At 44.8% G+C, this 22,789-nt stretch overlaps 1 protein-coding gene across 6 annotated transcripts in view; it reads right to left on the bottom strand.

Annotated features, from left to right (window-relative positions):
- The window catches only part of nr3c2 (nuclear receptor subfamily 3, group C, member 2), a 281,622-nt gene that overhangs the window by 17,896 nt on the left and 240,937 nt on the right, over positions 1-22,789 (bottom strand). For 3 of the 6 annotated variants that reach the window (XM_051928121.1, XM_051928120.1, XM_051928119.1), the window contains exons 6-8: positions 17,665-17,809; positions 15,370-15,498; positions 3,383-3,472 (exon numbers count right to left, since the gene is read on the bottom strand). In XM_051928121.1, coding sequence (XP_051784081.1) covers positions 3,383-3,472; positions 15,370-15,498; positions 17,665-17,809 — 364 coding nt within the window. The remainder of the gene's footprint in view (positions 1-3,382; positions 3,473-15,369; positions 15,499-17,664; positions 17,810-22,789) is intronic. The other 3 variants (XM_051928122.1, XM_051928123.1, XM_051928124.1) reach the window with 3 other exon arrangements.

The raw sequence follows: 22,789 nt of genomic DNA, 5'->3' as shown, positions 1-22,789 counted from the left end.
CAATCAGAACTCAATTAAGGCAAGAATTCTAAACGTTCAAATGAGTTTTCTGGAGGTCTCCAATAAAAGAAAGTTAACCAGGAAACTGGGGAAGGAGAACTTTTTTCTAATGAGAGTTGCTCCAAATAATCAAAATCCTTCAGCACAGATGGAAATTACACACGGCCAGTTTCAGGGAGACTTTCAAACCAACACTAAACATTTGGCAAATAACCTAAGGACGTAGTTACAGAGATTTTACATCAAGTAATTTATCTAAAAATCATAATAGTGGGGGAAAAAACTCAATAATATAAAGAAACAGAAAATCGCTCTCCCAAGTGATGATGCAGTTCTTCCACTGTCCTTTGCTGAATGTCCAGCATTACACACAAGACTTGAAGTGGTCCGTTTTTATACGCTCCAGCCTTCAAGAAGGACATGGCCTGTCCGATCAAAACTCCTAGGGGGACCCCTTATCTAATGTATGTATATCACTCCAATCAAAACTCTAAAGGGAGACCCTCACCCAATTCTCCCAAATAAATACACAAATATTATTTGGATTGAAACAGTGGGGGGGGGCCACCAGCCACTCTCTGATTCAATGAACTTGTATCATTCTGATTGAAACTGTAACTGTAACTTCTCTATCCACCTTAACAAAGTGTGAGCCCGTCCAGGTGCTGTTTCTGCCTTTCCAACAGATGGCGCACAACAGCAATACGTCTGCACAATGCCTCCCTGGCTATCTATTTATCTATCTAGCTATCTGTTATATAGTATCTATCTATCTATCTATCTATCTAATCGTTCCTTTCACATTTATCAATCTATCTGTTATATAGTGTATCTATTCTATCTATTTATCTATTTTTCTGTCACAAACATTTCCATTAATACAATGCATTGCATTTTTCATTCCTACAGACAGTGCAACAGAAGAAGTTGGTAGTAATAAAATACATTGCATCTGTAATTCCAACAGACGGGGCACCAGAAACATTTGTAATAAAATGCATTGCAACTGTCATTCCAACAGTGTATCACAAACATTTGTAGTAATTAAATGCATTGTATTTGTCACTCCAACAGATGCCACATCACAAACATTTCTAGTAATAAAATGCTTTGTATCTGTCATTCCAACAATGGCACATCAAAGATATTTCTAGTAATGCATTGTATCTGTTTTTCCGATAGATGGCTCATCAAAGACATATCTAGTAAGAAAATGCATTGCATCTGTCATTCCAACAGATGGCGCATCAAAGACGTTTCTAGTAATAAAATTCATTGCATCTGTCATTTCAACAAATGGTGCATCACAAATATTTGTAGTAATAAAATGCATTGCATCTGTCATTTCAACAAATGGTGCATCACAAATATTTGTAGTAATAAAATGCATTGCATCTGTCATTTCAACAAATGGTGCATCACAAATATTTGTAGTAATAAAATGCATTGCATCTGTCATTCCAACAAATGGTGCATCACAAATATTTGTAGTAATAAAACACATTGTATCTGTCATTCCAACAGATGGCCCATCAAAGACATTTCTAGCAATGCATTGCATCTGTCATTCCAACAGATGGCGCATCAAAGACGTTTCTAGTAATGAAATGCATTGCATCTGTCATTCCAACAGATGGCGCATCAAAGACGTTTCTAGTAATAAAATGCATTGCATCTGTCATTCCAACAAATGGTGCATCACAAATATTTGTAGTAATAAAACACATTGTATCTGTCATTCCAACAGATGGCCCATCAAAGACATTTCTAGCAATGCATTGCATCTGTCATTCCAACAGATGGCGCATCAAAGACGTTTCTAGTAATAAAATGCATTGCATCTGTCATTCCAACAGATGGCGCATCAAAGACGTTTCTAGTAATAAAATGCATTGCATCTGTCATTGCAACAAATGGTGCATCACAAATATTTGTAGTAATAAAATGCATTGTATCTGTCATTCCAAGAGATGGCCCATCAAAGACATTTCTAGTAATGCATTCCATTTGTCATTCCAAACAGATGGCGCATCAGAGATATTTCTACTAATAAAATGCATTGCATCTGTCATTCCAAGAGATTGTGCATCATAAACATTTGGCCACCCACTTCACGTGTTGCCCAGAATTTTCCTTACACCCCCCCAATTTTAGGACTACCTCCCTATAGCCAAGGGCTCTCAGTGGACTGGGGTAAGGTGAATAACAGAGTTAGGGTCAAAGCCTGGTTCCTTAAAAACCTCCATTTACATACACAGGTACGTTTTTGGAGTTCTCCTTCAGTGAAACGCTCCAACATCATTAAACTGAGCATAAAGTGTTAAAAATCATCATCAACTGCCATGGACCTGAAAGCAAGCATGAAGCCTGTGATCATTTTCTTGTGTTTTATAAGTGCGTTCAGTCCTTCATGTGCTGTGAATAACACCCATTTCCTTTTGACTTCCTCGACCTGAGCCACCCATGATTCACGGTGTGAACACTCGGTGCCATGTCACCCGACTGCTCTGTTTCAACAAGTCCATAGCAAACCGCTGGACGGAAACCAAACTGACCCTTAGTCGACACGTTTCTGTTACCGGATTGCTTGTCGCTCGCACTCATTTCTGCAAAAGCGAATGGATGTAACATCATCAGTAGCGATGAGGGGAACCCCGCTCAAGATCGGCGAAAACGCGGGGATGTTGTCGAAAAGCGTGTGGAAAGTGAAAGGGTCGGAATATTTGGTGAATCCACCGTTTGAGTGCACTGCAAGTCAAATCATCCAGTGGGTGCCTGGGCCAGGATTTGCCAACAACCACCATATCACTTATCATTGGCAGTCTTGATGTGGCATTCGGTGTCCAGTTACTACTTTGAGATGAGAGACCGTGATGTGTGGGTGTCCTGGTGCACAAAGCAGTCACACCGGTGACTGAAAGGGATTCAGAAATTAACTAAATATACTTGTTGTTAAGGGCGGCATGGTGGTGCAGTGGGTAGCGTTGCTGCCTCGCAGTTAGGAGACCTGGGTGTTCGCTTCCCGGGTCCTCCCTGCGTGGAGTTTGCATGTTCTCCCTGTGTCTGCGTGGGTTTCCTCCCACAGTCTAAAGACATGCAAGTCAGGTGCATTGGCAATCCTAAATTGTGCATGTGTGCCCTGCGGTGGGCTGGCGCCCTGCCCGGGGTTTGTTCCTGCCTTGCGCCCTGTGCTGGCTGGGATTGGCTCCAGCAGACCCCTGTGTTGGACAATGACTGACTGACTGACTTGCTGTTAAAGCGTACTCTCGTTATGCTAACCAAACAGGAAAAAGAAAACATGGATTCTTGAAATGGTCCTAAACACACACACACACGGCCCACCGCACCCCACCACACCCCACCCCAGCCCAGCAGGACGCACCATCCATTATCTGCTTCCTCTCTCAATAACACAAGACAAGATTGGGGCAACTTGAAATCCTGCTGGGTTGCAGAGCTCAGCTTGGGATGCCTGTTGAGAAACAAACAGGGGAGACAGAAGCTTACTGGGCCTTCGGCCGATGGCTCACACGTTGAACATTTACAGCAATGGCGTACGACAAAGAAGCATTCACCTTCGCAAAGCAGACCTACCGTCAGGAGGGACTTCGTTTGGAAAGGCCGATCAGTTGCCCCGTCAGCCTCGGTTTTAACGAGAGCAACTGTGGCACAATGGCACGCCAACCTCAGCACCCAGTTACTGCTGATGCCTGTATAGCGCCACACTGTGGCTGGGATGGCGGAGTCAGAAATTTTGCTTTCTTTATTATTCTCTTGCTTTGTGTGTGTGTTCAGGTTATAGCGTGTGTGTGTGTTGTGTTGTGTGTATACACAATTACTGTGGATGGGTGGGAAAAATACAAACTGAGTAGTTGAGAAGTATTGGGGTTAAAGGGGGCACCCCAATAAAAAATGGTGCACAAAGACACAAAACATAAGCAGAGGCTTCTCCAAAGGGGGTAAAACTTATAAGAGAGGGTCCAGATTGTGAAGCTCTTAACTCCTAACTAAGTCTGGATCCAAATGAGACACTGGCATTCGGGGGGCATCAGGTTTGTAGGAGGCTTCCGACCAGAAAGGGGTGGGATCAGTGGCCTGCAAGGTGGTGCTGTGGTGAAGGAAAGAGATGGCACCATTAGCGACAGCGTCCCCTCCCACCCTGGCAAGATTCTCTGATGTGAATGCGTGACAATATATTTACACTCACTGGCCACTTTTTTAGGTACGCCTGTTCAACTGCTTGTTAACGCAAATATCTGATCAGCCAATCACACAGCAGCAACTCCATGCATTTCGGCCTGTTGACGTCATCAAGGAGTTCAAACCGAGCATCAGAATGGAGAAGAAAGGGGACTGAAGTGACTCTGAACGTGGCATGGCTGTTGGTGCCAGACGGGCTGCTCTGAGTATTTCACAAACTGCTGATCTACTGGGATTTTCACACACAACCATCTCTAAAGTTTACAGAGAATGGTCTGAAAAAGGGAAAATATCAGTGAGTGGCAGTTCAATGGTCCAGAGGTCAGAAGAGAATGGCCAGACTGGTCTGAGCTGACAGAAAGGCAACAGGAGCTCAAATAAGCACTCGTTACAAATGAGGTGTGCAGAAGAGCAGCTCTGAACACACAACACGTCAAACCTTGAAGTAGGTGGGCTACAGCAGCAGGAGACCACAACGGGTGACACTCCTGTCAGCTAAGAACAGGCAACTGAGGTGACAATTCACATGGGCTCAACAGAAATGGACATTAGAAGACTGGAAAAAATGTCACCTGGTCTGGCGAGTCTCGATTTCTGCTGTGACATTCAGATGGTGGGGTCAACAACATGAAAACAGGGATCCATCCTGCCTTGTTGTCAACGGTTCAGGCTATCCCAGTAGATGCTGGTGGTGTGATGGTGTGAGGGATATTTTCTTGGCACACTTTTGGCCGCTTAGTAATAACTGAGCATCGTTTAAATGCCACAGCCTACCTATGTATGGTTGCTGACCATGTCCACCCCTTTATCACCGCAGTGTCTCCATCTTCTGATGGCTCCTTCCAGCAGGATAACGCACCATGTCACAAAACTCAGATCATCTCAAAATGGTTCCTTGAACATGATGATGAGTTCACTGGACTCCAGTGGCCTCCACAGTCAGCAGATCTCAATCCAGTAGAGCACCTTTGGGATGTGGTGGAACGGAAGATTCACATCATGGATGTGCAGCTGACAAATCTGCAGCAACTGAGTAATGCTATCACGTCAATATGGACCACAATCCCTCAGAAATGTTTCCTGCACCTTGTTGAATCTGTGCCATGAAGAATTACGACAGCTCTGAAGGCAAAAAGGGGTCCCAACCCGGTAGTAGCAGGGTGCACCTAATAAAGTGGTCACTGATTGTATTTAAAAGAATGAGATATTGCAGGCAGTGCCCCTCCTCACTCCCTAAACTGTTAATTATTACATGGCTCCTTCCAGCAGGATAACACGCCATATCACAAAGCTCAGATCATCTCAACAGTCTGCTGTCTTGAACATGACGATGAGTTCACTGGACGCAAATAGCCTCCACAGTCAGCAGATCTCAATCCAGTAGAACACCTTTGGGATGTGGCGGAATGGGAGATTCACATCATGGATGTGGCACCTGACAAAAATGCAGCAACTGAGTAATGCTATCACGTCAATATGGACCACAATCCCTCAGGAATGTTTCTGGCACCTTGTTGAATCTGTGCCATGAAGAATTACGACAGCTCTGAAGGCAAACGGGGGTCCCAACCCGGTACTAGCAAGTAGTGAGTGGCCAGTGAGTAAATATTAAAGAGGTCAGTCCAGAAGAAGCAGAAGGTGAAGGTGAAGGAGAAGGGTAAGTGGAAAGTAAGAGTGGGGGCCCCGAATGTTGGGAATGAAGAGAGCTGGCAGATTTGGAGAACATGATGAAGGGGGGAATGTTGTGGGTGCAGGAAATGAAATGGAAGGGGAATAAGGCAGGAGAATACCGCACAGTAAATGAGCAACGGAGAAATAGTGTAGTCATGGTAGGGTCCAAACACCTAAGGATGGTCTTGTCAGTAAGAGTGGGAGAAGTGATATGACGAGGAGTGTCCACCAGGGGTCCTGATGAGCCTGTAGTTAGCATCAGTTGTGCATTGCCATGCATGCGTGTCAGAGGATCTCACCTTCCAGGCTCGTCAGGGGTATGTAGTGCCACTCCGAGACAGGAGAGGGCACTGTCGCTAACAGCATTGTCACTTTTCTCTTCCACAGCATTGTAAGGAGGGCAGTCCAAAAAGGACTCTGATTTTAAAGGGCAGGGGACTGTTACGACATTAGCCATGTTTATGAAAAATTGCCATTTGGGGGCTCAACAAGGGGTGGCTGCCGACAGCCAAAGGGAAATTCTGCCTTGTCAGGCCCCTTTTATGGATGAATTTAAAATTTAATTTAGGGGAAAAAAAAAATCACTCTCAGCATCTGCTGTGAGCCAACATATCCTACGGAAGATTTTAGACACCTAAGGACGTTTAGTGGCTTGTGTTGTCAATGGACGCCCCTCAAGTACAGCCATTCTTAACTCATCGCCGGGTGGATGATTATTTGCACATTTGTTGCATTTCAAAGCGTTCGTTTTATTAGATACTGAAGTTGTGATAAGTGGTTCAAGAATTAAATAAGAAGTTTGGTCGAGAAGGAGAAATTACCGAAGCAACCCAATGGAACCTCCCTGAACAATCGGCGTTCATTTATGAAGGGGAAGCTCAGATGTCGCCCAGTTTCACCTTTTGACTCGACTTCACCCCGTTACACATCGGTACACATACACATACATCAAGCACAGCAGGCGTAGTCACTCCACTCTCATTTGTTATACAAATACAATCAGATTTGCTTGAATAGATTTAGCTCCAAACAAGGGACTCCATTTTGTGTCAGAAAGGGTTAAGGCAAATGGCGTCCACGGACTTCGCACGAGATGAACCGCTGCTGTAGCCTCATCCTCATCCTCACTCTACTCCTTCCCCACTCTCTCTTTTCAGAGAAGACTGCATTCAAATCTAAAACACATGGGGTGAAGGAGCTGTAAATAACACTCTGCGGCCAAAACTATGTGGACACCCCTCCTCATCATCGAGTTCAGCCGCACAACCACCATGGACAAACGCTGGAGCTCCGTGACTTTATAAACGTGGTACTGTCATAGGGGACAGTGAGTGATAGTAAGGTCCTCGGCAGGTTGGCACCTTTTAAATAATGTCACACACGTGCGCATGGAAGGCAGCTAAAGGGCTTGAATGAGGGTAATCCTGAGCCAGACTGGGAGATGGCAGAGTGCACCGACTCCTTTTCTTGCTTTTCTACATCCCGCCTGGTCCTGATGATGTCAATTCGGTTTCCGACCCCTCTGATATCATTTCCGGGCCCAAGCCTATGGATGAAGACCCTTCCGGGTCTGGCCCCTCTGATGTCATTTCCGGGCCCGAGCCTATGGATGAAGACCCTTCTGGGTCTGGCCCCTCTGATATCATTTCCGGGCCTAGGCCTATGGATGAAGACCCTTAAGGTTCAGGGGTAAGGTTCCAACCTTCCCATATGTCATTTCTGGGCCCAAGCCTATGGATGAAGACCCTTCCGGGTCCAACCCCTATGATGTCATTTCCGGACCCGAGTCTATGGATGAAGACCCTTAAGGTTCTGACCTACCTTGATGTCATTTCTGGGCCCGAGCCTATGGATGAAGACCCTTAAGGTTCCGACCTCCCCTGATGTCATTTCTGGGCCCGAGCCTATGGATGAAGACCCTTAAGGTTCTGACATACCCCGATGTCATTTCTGGGCCCGAGCCTATGGATGAAGACCCTTCCAGGTCCAACCCCCTCTGATGTCATTTCCAGGCCCAAGCCTATGGATGAAGACCCTTAAGGTTCTGACCTACCCTGATGTCATTTCCGGGCCCAAGCCTATGGATGAAGACCCTTAAGGTTCTGACCTACCCTGATGTCATTTCTGGGCCCAAGCCTATGGATGAAGACCCTTAAGGTTTCGACCTCCCCTGACGTCATTTCCGGGTCCGAGCCTATGGATGAAGACCCTTAAGGTTCCGACCTCCCCTGATGTCATTTCTGGGCCCGAGCCTATGGATGAAGACCCTTCCAGGTCCAACTCCTATGATGTCATTTCCGGGCCCAAGCCTATGGACGAAGACCCTTAAGGTTCCGACCTCCCCTGATGTCATTTCTGGGCCCGAGCCTATGGATGAAGACCCTTAAGGTTCCGACCTCCCCTGATGTCATTTCCGGGGTCGAGCCTATGGATGAAGACCCTTCTGGGTCCGGCCCCTCTGATGTCTTTAAAAGCCACCACCTTTCCCCTATCCCTTCAGTTCTATTTTGGACCTCAGTGCTATCATTTTTCTCAATTTTGCAGCCAGGAAACAATATACGGGTGGCTGCCCTAAACCCTGCTATGGCTCTTGGTCATGTTTGTGACAATGAATAATCGGCACATTCGCGTCTTTGTGTGGCGAGAGGGGTTCCCGTGCGAGACGTGGGAGTGGACGGCCTTGCACTTCGGGATCGTCAGCCAGTTTGGTGCAAGTTCACACCTCCCAAGAACTCGCTCAAAGTTCAGTTCACACAGATGAAAATGAATACATTCACGTTCATCGTTCACCATTTCAATTTCAAACTCGTTCATGTTCAGCTCATTTTGTATTTTTTAAGGAGTGAGAATAAACGACCTGAGTTTACTTTTTTCAGTTTTGCATGCCTTACTTATATTAGGCTATTAACGTGTTCTTGAATAATATTCAACAATTATGAATACTTTTTTTATTTAAATACACTTTATTGAGTTATACCCAGCAATAAACACGTATAACCATAGAAGGTGTGATCAAAAAATACGGTGAATGTTTTAAAAAAGAAACGTTTACACCTCAAAATACTCTCCTCCACTTCGAAGGCACTTATGCCAACGCTCCTGCCACTTTGTGAAGCCGTTCTGGAAGTTTCCTGCCACTTTGTGAAGCCGTTCTGGAAGTTTCCTTTCGAGAGTGTCTTTAGTTGGGCTGTCGTGGCAGCCTGGATGTCCTCAATGGATTGAAACCGTTTGCCTTTCAGAAGTCACATGGTGCCAGATCCAACGAATAAGGTGGATGTGGACACAGCATAATGTTTGTATTTGACAGAAATTTTTGAACTAGAAAGGATGTGCGACAAGGAGCGTTGTCATGATGAAGAATGAAACTGTTTCAACATTTTCCTCGGTTATTGGTGTCGATGGATGTCCTGATCTTTTTCTCGTCTTCAACCGAGTCAGATCAATCACAAAATTGATCAGACCACTTGTAAACTGTCTTAATTGTCGGTGCAGTGTCACCATAAACCGATTTTAACATCTGATGGGTTTCCTGGGCACTTTTTTGCAATTTGAAACAAACGTTGCTCGATATCCAAACTTGAACTCAACAGCGGCTCACAAACAACTGACAGCATCAAACGAAGTTGAAACTTGTCACAGACTCGGCTCTAGGATGGACCTGTCTGAACCGGCAGTGAATTGTTCTGCACTGCTCTTGGATAGTGCTCTGCATTAAAAAAAAGACCTGGGGTCATATAGTATCAGAACAGACATGGGGTCATCCAAAGAAAAAGACATGGGGTCATCCAAAAAACCCTGCAGAGGGTCATCGAGAATGAAAGTAGACACTGGGTTATCCAGGGAGGGGGTCATGTAGAATCAAAGCAGACTTGGGGTCATGCAAATGCAAAGAAAAAGACCTGGGGTCAACCAGAATGAAAGCAGACATGGGGTCATCCAAAAAGCAGGCATGGGGTCATGTCATCCAGAATGAAAGTGGACTTGGGGTCATCCAAAAAGCAGGCATGGGGTCATGCAGAATGAAAGCGGACATGGGGTCCTCCAAAAACCCGGCAGAGGGTCATCGAGAATGAAAGTAGACATTGGGTTATCTGAAAACAGGGAGGGGGTCATGTAGAATCAAAGCAGACTTGGGGTCATGCAAATGCAAAGAAAAAGACCTGGGGTCAACCAGAATGAAAGTGGACTTGGGGTCATGCAAAAAAAAGACCTGGGGTGCATCACCATACTTTTTGATCACACCTTGTATATGCTAATATCCTCCCGGTCAAAAAAGAAATTACATAGATGCAAGCATACATACAGTGGGTATAGAAAAGAATCCCCCCCTTCGAAATATTCCAATTTTTTTGCTTTACAGCCGTAAATGAAAACACGAATAAAAAATATTTTTTCCCAGCTTTACTTACTCAATACAACCTCTAACATTCAAGTGAAAGATATCACAGCGACAGTTCAGAAGAATTTAAAAAAAATCAAAAACAAGACCTACTGAGATGAATAAAAGATCACCCCCCTCGTAAACTCAATCAGGTGTCAGTGCCCACCATTTCCATTGTGGTTACTGTCTTCCTTCCACCTGTGATCAGCTGTAATCCGTGTGATTAGTGAAGCTGTTCCTGGAGCGTTCATTCCCTTTCTTGGTAGTGCAACTGACAGCAAACAACTGACTGTGGGTGGCAAGCGACTTTCAAAAGATCTCAGGGATAGAGTTGTGGACAGACATAAGGCAGGAGATGGAGACAAACAAATCTCAAAGGCTTCATCAATGCCAAGGAGCACAGTAAAGTCCATCATAAAGAAGTGGTGAGTGTTTGGTACTACTAGGACCCTCCCTGGATCCTCCCAACTGGATGGAAGACCAAGGAGGTAACTGGGAATAGAGGCTACCAAGAGGCCAATGGCCACTGTGAAGGAGTTCCAGGATTTGATGGCAAAGAGTGGTCATTAATGGTGTGCATGTGACAATAATTTCACAAGCGCTCCACAATTGTGGCTTGTTCAGGAGGGTCGCACTTCTCAAGAAAGGCCACATTAAGACTCGTTTGAGCTTTGCCAGAATGCACCTTGAAGATTCTGATGCCAAGTAGAAAAAGGTCTTATGGTCAGATGAGACTAAAATCAAACTATTTGGCCTCAACACCAAACGGTACACCAATGCAGCTCACCATCCACGACACACCATACCTACAGTAAAGCATGGAGGGGGCAGCATTCTGTCGTGGGGGTGTTTCTCTGCCACAGGGCCTCGTTAGGGTAGACAGAACAATGGATGGGGCAAAATCCAATCAAATTCTTGAGAAAAACCTGCTACCCTCTGCCAGAAAGTTGAAGATGAGCAGAATGTTCACCTTTCAACACGACAATGACCCGAAGCACACAGCAAAATGGACCACACAGTGGCTGAGGGAGAAAAAAGTGAATGTCCTGGTGTGGCCTGTCAGAGCCCAGACCTAAATCACACTGAAAATCTGTGGAGAGATCTGAAGATAGCAGACCACCAACACTCACCATCCAATGTGAGCGAACTTGAACAGTGAAACTGTAAAGAAGAGCAGGCAGATATTACACAATCTAGGTGTGCAAAGCTGATAGAGAAGAATCCCAACAGACTCAAGGCTGTCATTAAAGCAAAAGGGGGGTCAACAAAATGACATTGACATGGGGGGGGGGGTCCTTTATTAATCTCAATAGGCCTTGTGTTTGATTTGTTATAACTGAACTGTAGCTGTGATATCTTTCAGTTGGATGTTAGTTGCATTGAGTAAGTAAACCTGGGAAGAAATATTGGTTTGTGAGTTTTCATTTAAGGCTGTAAAGCAAAAAAAATGGGAATATTTCGAAGGGGGGGATTCTTTTCTATACCCACTGTATAAATAACTGCTCTATTTCCAACCATGGGACACAAATGGTGACTGTGGAACCAGCGTGTAGGTGCACTAACCTGTTACACTGCCAGTCAAATTACGCTGCCGTTTAAAATCTGCGTCACATACAGTATTGCATTTCCAATGCGGAAAAATATAAAGTGGCCTCGCGAAGTTCAACGTGTTCCTAATAGCAAAAGCAGAGCTTCACCGTGTGCTCGTGTCAGCAGGGGTGCAGCTTACGTACAAGCAGGCAGACACAGACAGCGCCTATTTGATTTGACGTTATGTTTTCTGAATACAAATATATAAGAGGCGGCACGGTGGCGCAGTGGTAGCGCTGCTGCCTCGCAGTTAGGAGACCTGGGTGTTCGCTTCCCGGGTCCTCCCTGCGTGGAGTTTGCATGTTCTCCCCGTGTCTGCGTGGGTTTCCTCCCACAGTCCAAAGACATGCAGGTTAGGTGGATTGGCGATTTTAAATTGTCCCTAGTGTGTGCTTGGTGTGTGGGTGTGTTTGTGTGTGTCCTGCGGTGGGTTGGCACCCTGCCCGGGATTGGTTCCTGCCTTACACCCTATGTTGGCTGGGATTGACTCCAGCAGACCCCCGTGACCCTGTGTTCGGATTCAGCGGGTTGGAAAACGGATAGATATATCATAGATGCATATTTTATTAAGGGTGGCGCAGTGGTAGTGCTGCTGCCTCGCAGTTAGGAGACCCGGGTTCGCTTCCCGGGTCCACCCTGTGTGGAGTTTGTATGTTCTCCTCGTGTCTGTGTGGGTTTCCTCCCACAGTCCAAAGACATGCAAGTTAGGTGGATTGGCGATCCTAAATTGTCCCTGGTGTGTGGGTGTGTTTGTGTGTGTCCTGCGGTGGGTTGGCACCCTGCCCGGGATTGGTTCCTGCCTTGTGCCCTGTGTTGGCTGGGATTGGCTCTAGCAGACCCCCGTGACCCTGTGTTCGGATTCAGCGGGTTGGAAAATGGATGGGTGGATGGAAATATAGAAGAAAAAATTTGTATGAAATAAATATTCGTAAAAATCCACTATTTGTGCTTATCTGAATACCGTATTCGGATTCATCTCCACCCCTACATTACAGGGTAAGGCAAAACGTTTTAATCCGGACCTAAACCCGACCTAAAACTGAACTCGCTCACACTCAAGTTCTTCACTTGCAAATACGTTATGTTAAGTTCACCGTTCGTAGAAAAATGAGTTTGTTCAATGAACGCGCTCTTTTGAACTAGCTCACGCACAACAGTTTCGCCCGCAACCTTAATTGGCGCCAGAAGTCGCAGCTGTGCCACGTTCCCGCTTAAAAAAGGGGGAAGAAAAACAGAAGAAAAAGAATCGAGCTGAGAGGTTAAAGGGACAATGAGACTGAGGAAGGCAGGATGGCGGACGGAGCCAGTGCGGGCGAACTAAAGGGAGCAGGTTCGAGGGAGACAAGGCAGGCAGCCGGGAAGAAAGCCCCTTGGGGAGGAGTGTGTGGCCGACACAAATGGAGTGGGAGTGACCGAGAGTGTGAACGGCTTGCCGCAGAAGACCGGGAAGGCAGCAGTGGGCGAGGAGGCCCGGAGAGGGAGTCTCACCACAGCCATGGGATGACAGGGATCCAGACCTATGGAAGGTCATCTGGCTGCATCTGTCGTTAGGGCGACTCCTCTGCTGCCAGGTCTGTACGGGATAAGCAGGAGAGCTGCCAGTGAGCAAGAACAATGCACTGGGATTTTTTAGAAAGGACGGTTTCCTACTAGTTGATTTTAACCTCGTTTTAATGGAGTATTTATTTGAGTAGTTTGTAACCTGCACCCTGTTTTTGTTTTTATTGGATTATTTATTATTGATGGCGCGCTGCACTTTTTGAACACTTGTTTAGTTTTGACTTCTTTTCCAGAGAAGCACTTGCACTCTTCACCTTCCCCATTGCTTGGTGTGTTTGTCCTCATCTGCTTCAGCTCATCTCGATCATGACTATCGACAGAGTCAAGTTCAAGAGGCTCTCAAAAACGACGAGGGATCATGGAGCTCACCCACACCGCTACTGGTACCACCCTTGCCAAAAGTCAGCACGTGAAACTTCTGCTCTGCTAGATCTGTCACCGGTCAACTGGAAGTGGCGTTATTGTGAAGTGGACGTGTGAAACCGCAAAGTGGAAGATGACACCAACTCATAAAGTGTGTAGAAATGGCCTCCTCTCTGTGGCATCACATCACAGTGGAGCTCCAGAATGGCTCTGGAGGCAACACTGACACAAGAACTGTGTGTCCGGAGCTTCAGGAAATGGGTTTCCATGGCTGAGGAGCTTCTCACAAGCCCAAAGCCAAGCATCAGCTCGAGTGTGGTGAAAAGCACCATCAGGGGACTCGGGGCTAACGGACACGAGCTCTCTGGAGTCATGAAGCATTCATCACTATCTGGCAGTCTGAGGGGCCAATCTGGGACTGGTTGGCACCAGGAGAACACTACTTGAACACACTTGTACAGTGTGCCTACTGGACGGTTTGGTAAAGATTGGGTTAATGGCAGGGTTTGGGTGGTGCAAAGCACCGTCATTGAACACGGGAACAGGGGACACAAGCTCTTTGGAGTCATGAAGCATTCATCACTATTTGGTTGTCTGATGGGACAATCTGGGATTGGTGGGTACCAGGAGAACACTACCTTTGGACTTCAAAATGTGCCTACTGGACGGTTTGGTGAAGATCGGATTAAAGGCAGGGTTTGGGTGGTGCATACCACCATCATTGAATATGGGAGCAGGGGACTGATGCTCTTTGGAGTTATGAATCATATTTCAATATCTGGCGGTCTGAGGGGCCAATCTGGGATTGGTGGGTGTCAGGAGAACACTACCTTTGGACTTCACAGTGTGACAACTGGACGTTTTGGTGGAGGTGGGATAATAACAGGGTTTGGGTGGGGCAAAGCACCATCATGGAACTCTTTGGAGTTATGAATCATACTTCACCATCAGTGGACTCTGGAGCAACAGACACAAGCTCTCTGGAGTCATGAAGCTGTCATCACTATCTGGCGGTCTGATGGGCCAATCTGGGATAGGTGGGTACCAGGAGAAGACTACTTTTGGACTGTACAGTGTGACAACTAGACAGTTTGGTGGAGGTGGGATAATGGCAGGGTTTGGGCCGGTGCCTCTGGCTCCAGCGAAGGGTCTTTTTTTAGACACAATTGTCATCTTATAATTTTTTGGTCTAAGTTTGGGGAAGGCAGCACGACTGTGACCCTGTGCCCAAAGTCGGGTCCGTAACACCATGGAGGAACTCGAGTGACCTGCACAGAGCCCTGACCTCAAACCCCTTTGAACATCTTTGGGGTGAATTTGGAACTCCAGATCTTCTCTTCCATCAGCCGTACCTGACCTCACAAATGCCCCTCACAAATTCGCACCGCAAAAATATTGTGGAAAGAAGACTGGACGATGTTGTTAGGGAGGGGGCATCTCCATATTAGAGCCCAGGGATTTACAATAGGATCTCCAACAGGCTCATTTGAGATGTGATGGGCAGGTGTCCACAAAGTTCTGGCCACACAGTGGAGCTAAAAAGCCAAAAGAGCTAAAGAAAACAGGCTGTGAATAGAAAACAGGATTAGAAATGACGTTTCGACCTGGGGTTTTCTTCTGTAAAAAACTTCCTTTCCTTTCCTTCCTTCTTTTCCTCACAGTCCACTTCCAGTTCTCCCATTGCCATCAGATTGACAACTGCAGATGAAGGGGCACGGTAAAGGTCTAGCATCCTATAAAAATGGCCAAATCAAAATGAAATTTTGGGTAAACAAAGGTGACACAACTTAAAACCTAAGCTAGACTTACTCATTACCTACAAACCTGTGACGTTTGACTGATTTTTAAAAAATACACACTGACACTTCCAAATATTTCATTTTCATCATTTCTTACCAATTCGGGCTGAACCTCACCTCAGCTGAACTTCCTGGCGACTGACCCTGCCTTCCTTACCAGCTTGGGCAGAGCCTGGCATCATCTGCACATCGAAGTGCACCTAACGAGGGTGGGCACCATGCTAGAAGAAACTTCATTAAAGGTGAGAAAACCCTCCTGACTGACAGCCTTCACTCAAATACTCACATTAGGGCGCGTGTCGCCATGGGGCAAGAATCTGTGAACACTTAAATCAGTTAAATACCAGCAAGGTGAGCGCCAGGGAGGGCGGTGGGCAGAGGGACTTCACACTGCACCTCTAAAGGATTTGGAATACCAACTGGTAATAATAATAATAATAATAATAATATCTGCATAAAACAGCAAATTCACATACAGAGGGACATTGTGAAAGGTGCTATAATATTGTACACAACTGCAATATAAAACAGGCACTTAACAAAAGGGCATTATCACAGATAGATAGATAGATAGATATTGTGAAAGGCACTATAGATAGATAGATAGATAGATAGATAGATAGATAGATAGATAGATAGATAGATAGATAGAGTGAAAGGCACTATATAATAGATAAAGGCACTATACTGTATATTAGATATATGTGAAAGGCACTATATAATAGATAAAGAAAAGCACTATACTGTATATTAGATATATATGAAAGGCACTATATAATAGATAGATAGGGTGAAAGGCACTATATAATAAAGAAAGGCACTATACTGTATATTAGATATATGTGAAAGGCACTATATAATAGATAAAGAAAGGCACTATACTGTATATTAGATATATATGAAAGGCACTATATAATAGATAGATAGATAGATAGATAGGGTGAAAGGCACTATATAATAAAGAAAGGCACTATATTGTATATTAGATATATGTGAAAGGCACTATACTGTATATTAGATATAGTGAAAGGCACTATATAATAGATAAAGAAAGGCACTATACTGTATATTAGATATATATGAAAGGCACTATATAATAGATAGATAGATAGATAGATAGATAGATAGATAGATAGATAGATAGATAGATAGATAGATAGATAGCAAAGGCACAATAGACCAGTCTCTCTAGTTCTGTCCTGTATCAGATAGAAATTGCATTGGACTTTTGACATTTTTCTGCATTTCTGCAACCTTAAAGTAAGTTAAATAATTAGGTTATTTTGCAAATTATTGATGCAAAAACTTTATCACGTCAAAGTCAAAAAAAGAAATCCACAAATGCTTCTAAATTAATTGTAAAAGGCATTCAAAGACCATGGTTTGAACTTTTGGGGATGAGCGCTGCGTTGATCAAACACTCAGACTACAGGACTAAACAGCCAATTAAATAAAGAGTTTGAGAGATGAAGGGAAGTTCCAAGTCTGCTGTGTGTCCGAGTCCAGTGATGTTGCCACTCGACACCAGCAGTCCGAGGACCCAGCGGTGATTCCTGCGGCCTCAGGTGCTGATGGTGCTCGAGTGCTGGCCCTGTCCTAGTTGGCCACTTAGGCATACAGTGGCTATGAGAATATAAAACTTGACGTTAACAAACATGTCTGCAGTCCTGCACAGGCCACTTCTTATACGTTTCATTTGACTTTCCCCAGCCTATTGTTTTTAATTAAGGAGACATCAGCCTGACTTAGTGTCAAATGAGAAGTCATCAATATGATATTTGACCGTTTCTCACTTAACAATGCAATACTTAAAGCGTTTTGCCAAGAAGCCACCTGGAACATGACAAGTGCAACATCAGCACTGAGCCAAATGCTTTTCCTTTATGTTATAAATATTTACATCAAGACTTATTTTGCCACACTCCCAGTACAGTTTATCAGGTAGCAAAAAGCCGTCCCATTTCTGCTATAAAAATGCATTTCTGATAACCAGCCAGCTGATCCATGCTCAAGACGGCAGCCATTTTGATTACGTTATTTATTACTCCACGTTGAGCCACAGTCAGTGATAAATGCACAAGAGAATGAATAATAACTTACTCATCGAAGATAAGGTCAGGTGCAAAATACAACATCTGACCATTGGTGTGCAGATAAGACCTCCAAATGAGGGCAAATGAAGACAGACACATCCAGGACAACTGAATAAGTGTAATCTGGTCTTCAATCGGCATCCTTCTGAAGCCTGCAAAAAAAAAAAAAAAATATACAACGCCCACCATTAGTACAACTCAGTCCACAGTGAAGACAGCAGTAGTGGGCAAATGATCCTGGTGTGATATTCAACATAAGAGAGTCAAGAAATAAGAAGAGACCACCCATCAGTCCAAGGGTCCGTTTATCAGTAACTTACAAGGACATGAGAAATGAAGCTAATCATGAGCTTCTATAATTATCAAGTGTATTTCAGAAGAGTCATCTTCAGTTGTCATTCAGTCATCTCCTTCCTGGTACTGGGTGGCTCCACATGTGAGCCAAACAAACGTATTGTTTTCATCCTGACCTGGGTTCATGGACTTGTGAGCAATGAATGACAAGTCAAACCTTCAGATCCTTAAACATTGCCCTCCGATTCAATGTTAACTGATTTAACATCCATCCACCCACCCATGGGTTGCAGGGCCCGCCATCTAAGTGATGGTGCCCAAATGTTTTGTTTTCCCCCACAGCCTCTTCCAACTCCTACTGGCCGATACTGAGACATTCCCAGGTCAGCAGAGACATATAATCTCTCCAGTGTGTCCTGGGTCTGCCGCAAAGTGCTTCCCATGGTCAGAGCCATCTTAACAGCATTATAGCAGTGCACTGGGGGCCCCTACCTACACAACCACTCAGCAATTCACAACATCCATACATTAGCGTGGGGCCCCTGGGCAACTGCCCAGCGTGCCCATGCGTCAAGACGGCCCTGCCCCTGGTTGGACGTTTTCAAAACAAAATCCCCAGAGAAGTGTCCAGGAGGCAACCTCAACTGCTCCTTTCGATGTGGAGAAGCATAATTGGAGGTCCTCCTGAAGGTCTGCGCTCCTCATCCAATCTCCAAGGCTGACACCCCATTAGTAGAAAACTCATTTCTGCGCTTGTATCCACAATCTAGTTCTTTTGGTGACTACCCAAAACTTTTGGCCATAGGTGAGAGTAAGAATGAAAACCAACCGGCAAATCGAGAGCTTCGCCTTTCGGCTCAACTCTCTCCTCACCACGACTAACCGGCACAACATCTGCATCACAGTGGGTGTTGCTCTGGTCTGCCAATTGAGCTCCCATTTCCTTTTTTCCCTCATTTGACAATGAGACTCCAACTTCTCCACTTGAGGGAGCACTTCATCCCCAACCCAGACAGGGCTTCTTCTTCTTCCTCCTTCTCCTCATCTTTTCCCACTTCTCTGTAGGGTTGATCTGCTTCATCAACCTTCTCCATACAGTTTGGTCCTGAACCTCCTCCTCAGTCAAACCCTTTCCCTTCTGATCTATGATTTTAACAGCAACTTGGGACATTTTAGACAGTCTTCTTCTTCTTGTTCTTCTTCTTCATCATCTTTTCTCAGTTCTATGTGAGGTCGATGTGCTTGATCAACCTTCTCCATGCAGCCCCTCCCCAGATTCAGACCCGTTTCCTTCACATCTTTTTTTACTTTATCTATCCTCCTCCTCTTTGGCCTCTCTTGCTTTATCTTTCCCTGGACTTCCATTCCCATCACTCACGTATTTATCATCTCTCCTCATTACATGTCCATAACACTACCGCCTACTTTCCTGTCCTATCTTAGATGTCTCTTTACCCACTTTCATTGTACCTTGTGGCAGGCGGCTGGCGGCCATGCCCAGCCGGGACGCCCCTGCACACTATATTCAGGGGGAGCAGCCCTGGATACTGCAATACCTCCCCCTGGACGCTAGATGGCCGTCCTGCTGGGGTGGAGCAGTGTCTTGGTTTCCCACAGGGCTCCCTGGGAATTGGAGTTGGGTGCAGCCCTATTGGGTCCTGCAGGCACATCCAGGGGGTACTGTGTTTGGGAATCCTGAGCCCATGTGGCCAGCAAATGCATCACACCCGGAAGTGCAACCGGAACTCGTTGATCAAACCACCTGGAGCACTTCCGGGTGAACTATAAAAGGAGCCAGCGACCACCACTTAGTGGCCAGAGTTGGGTGGAGGAGGACAAGGTTGCTTGGGAGGAGTGGTGGTGCCAAGGAGAGGAAAGTGCTTGTTGTACTGGTGTGCCTAGTGCTGAGACTGTGTATTGCCTGTGGGACACAGGGAAGACGTGTGCCCACAGGGGAAGAAAATAAATAGTTTATTTTATTTTACACGTGCCTCCGTGTCAATCTGTGTCGGGTCAGGTGCTATATAGCGTCACTCTTACCACCTCTGCTTGTCTCATTTCTCATTCTGTCCTTTTTTGTAACTCCACATGTCCATCCCCACATTCTCCTTTCTGCCACATCCAACTTCTTCTCCTGCACTCCCTTTACTGGCCACCATGTCTCACCTCCATCCATCATTGCTGGTCTTACCGTTTAACCTTTTCCTAAATTCTTAGATCACACGATACTCCTGATACCTTCTTCCAATTGTTCCATCCACATGGCGGTCTATCAGTTATTTCTGAATCTAATTCTCCATTTCGGTGTACCACTAATCCTAGATATTTAAACTTTTCCACTCTTTTCAATGGCTCTCCCTGCAAGCTAACATCTGAATCCTGATCATCATTAAACCTCAGATATTCCATCTTCTTCGTATTTATCTTCACCCCTCTATCTTTCGAAGTCCTTTTCTTTTGTTCCAACTTCTTCTTCTTCTGGTGCTACATAACACAATGTCACCGACAAACCTGCACTGTTGCGATCGATCTTTAATCCCATGATTCAACTCATGAGAGAGGTAAGGACATCAAGGAGGGCACTCCACCCTAACGCTGGCCGAGAAGCTGACCTCGGACTTGGAGGAACTGATCTTCATCTCAGCCGCTTCCCTCTCCGCTGCCCCAGTGCGTGTCGAAGGGTGTTATTATTGTTGTATAACAATAAAATGTATAAAGTTCCAAGGGGGGAAATACTTGGAATAAAGAACTTTTTATATGAAGAAACTCAATTGTACCTCCCCACAAATATCAGCACAACACGTTAAAAAATTGCCAGTACATTTTAACGGTAAAAATACCGTGAATGGTGAAAGTAAAATACCTTTTCTGAAAAAAAGGAAAGTTACCTTATGTTCTGCTGAAAATTACCTGTATATCTTAAACAAAACATTTCATTATTTTTTTTACAGCCAAGTTCTGTAAAATCGTTATTTTTCTACCTTAAAAACGTGCTACATTACGTTTACTGATACATTACGGTTACAATGAAAAAATGGCTGTAAATTTCACGTGTAAAACTGTTCAATAGCGAAGGTAAACAACTGTAAAATGTAAAATTGTAAAGCGCTGTGTCAGTTAATGCGAAGTTATCATATTTGCATAAGGACACACCCCCTTTTACCTCATTGTTCCTGGTGAACCGCATACCTTTGCACAGTAGGGAAAAAACAAAGTTAGCAGACGTATTTTTCCTGGCGTGCTGAAGGTATTTTGAGGTTATGGAAGCTGATTTATGGTGGGTTACATCTGATAGCCTGGCACACCTGTAGGACACCATACACCACAAAAGCAATGTGCCATAACTTCCTTAAACTTGGAATCCTTTTCATTGTACAGGGTGATTCAAAAAGATTCATCCAATTCCAAAGTGCCATATTTTTACAACCGTGAGGCACCTAAGAACCAATCACATACCAATTGAAAGAGGGGGTCATAGAGTATTCTGACCGTCACCGGAAGATGGCTCCCTTCAGTCTGCGCATTTCTCATCGCTGGATTGGGCTGTAAAGGAGCTCACGATTTGGCACTCCACCTCTGGCCCCCAAGATCACCAGATCTCGCTGTGTGAATTTTTTTTGTGGGGGCACGATTCTGTTTAGGTGCCACCACTCCTAACAACCCTGGATGATCTCTGAAATCGCATTGAAAGAGCCGTGAGTACAGTGACACCCGACCTGCTCAAGCGAGTATGACATGAATTTGACTATCGTGTTGATGTCATCCGTACAGCTGGAAGTCATATTGATTATCTAATAAAGTTTATGCTCACCTAAACCATTTACAATGTACTGCAATGTTCTGTAATGATTTACAAGTGAAATAAATCATTTTGAAATCGAATTAATTTTTTTCAATCACCCTGTATAGTGCCTTTCATATCTATCTATCTATAATATAGTGCCTTTCACTTCTATCTATTATATAGTGCCTTCCATATCTATCTATCTCTTTTTCACTTCTATCTATTATATACTGCCTTCCATATCTATCTATCTATCTAGTATATAGTGCCTTTCACTTCTATCTATCTATCTAGTATATAGTGCCTTCCATATCTATCTATCTATCTATCTATTATATAGTGCCTTCCATATCTATCTCTTTTTTCACTTCTATTATATAGTGCCTTCCATATCTATCTATCTATCTAGTATATAGTGCCATCTATCTATCATATTGTGCCTTTCACAATATCTATCAATCTATCTATTATATATTGCCTTTCATATCTATCTGTTTATTATATAGTGCCTTTCATATCTATCTATATATTATATAGTGCCTTCCATATCTATCTATTTAGCTGAATGACTTCCGGCCTGTTGCTCTGACATCACATGTGATGAAGACCATGGAGAGGCTGCTGCTTCACCACCTGAGGCCACAGGTTTAACACGCCCTCGACCCTCTACAGTTTACATACCAGGAGAAGGTGGGAGCGGAGGATGCCGTCATCCATATGTTACACTGATCCCTCTCCCACTTGGACAGAGGCAGTGGTGCAGTAAGAATTATGTTTCTGGACTTCTCTAGCGCCTTCAACACCATCCAACCTCTGCTCTTTAGGGACAAGCTGACAGAGATGGGAGTTGATTCATACCTGGTGGCATGGATCGTGGACTATCTTAAAGACAGACCTCAGTATGTGCGTCTTGGGAACTGCAGGTCTGACATTGTGGTCAGCAGCACAGGAGCACTGCAGGGGACTGTACTTTCTCCGGTCCTGTTCAGCCTATATACATCGGACTTCCAATACAACTCGGAGTCCTGCCACATGCAAAAGTTCGCTGACGACA

This window comes from Erpetoichthys calabaricus, chromosome 5 (genome assembly GCF_900747795.2).
Source record: "Erpetoichthys calabaricus chromosome 5, fErpCal1.3, whole genome shotgun sequence".
Taxonomy (NCBI): Eukaryota; Metazoa; Chordata; class Cladistia; order Polypteriformes; family Polypteridae; genus Erpetoichthys; species Erpetoichthys calabaricus.
The sequence above is the reverse complement of the archived record's forward strand: the minus strand, read 5'-3'. Positions and strand labels throughout refer to the sequence as shown.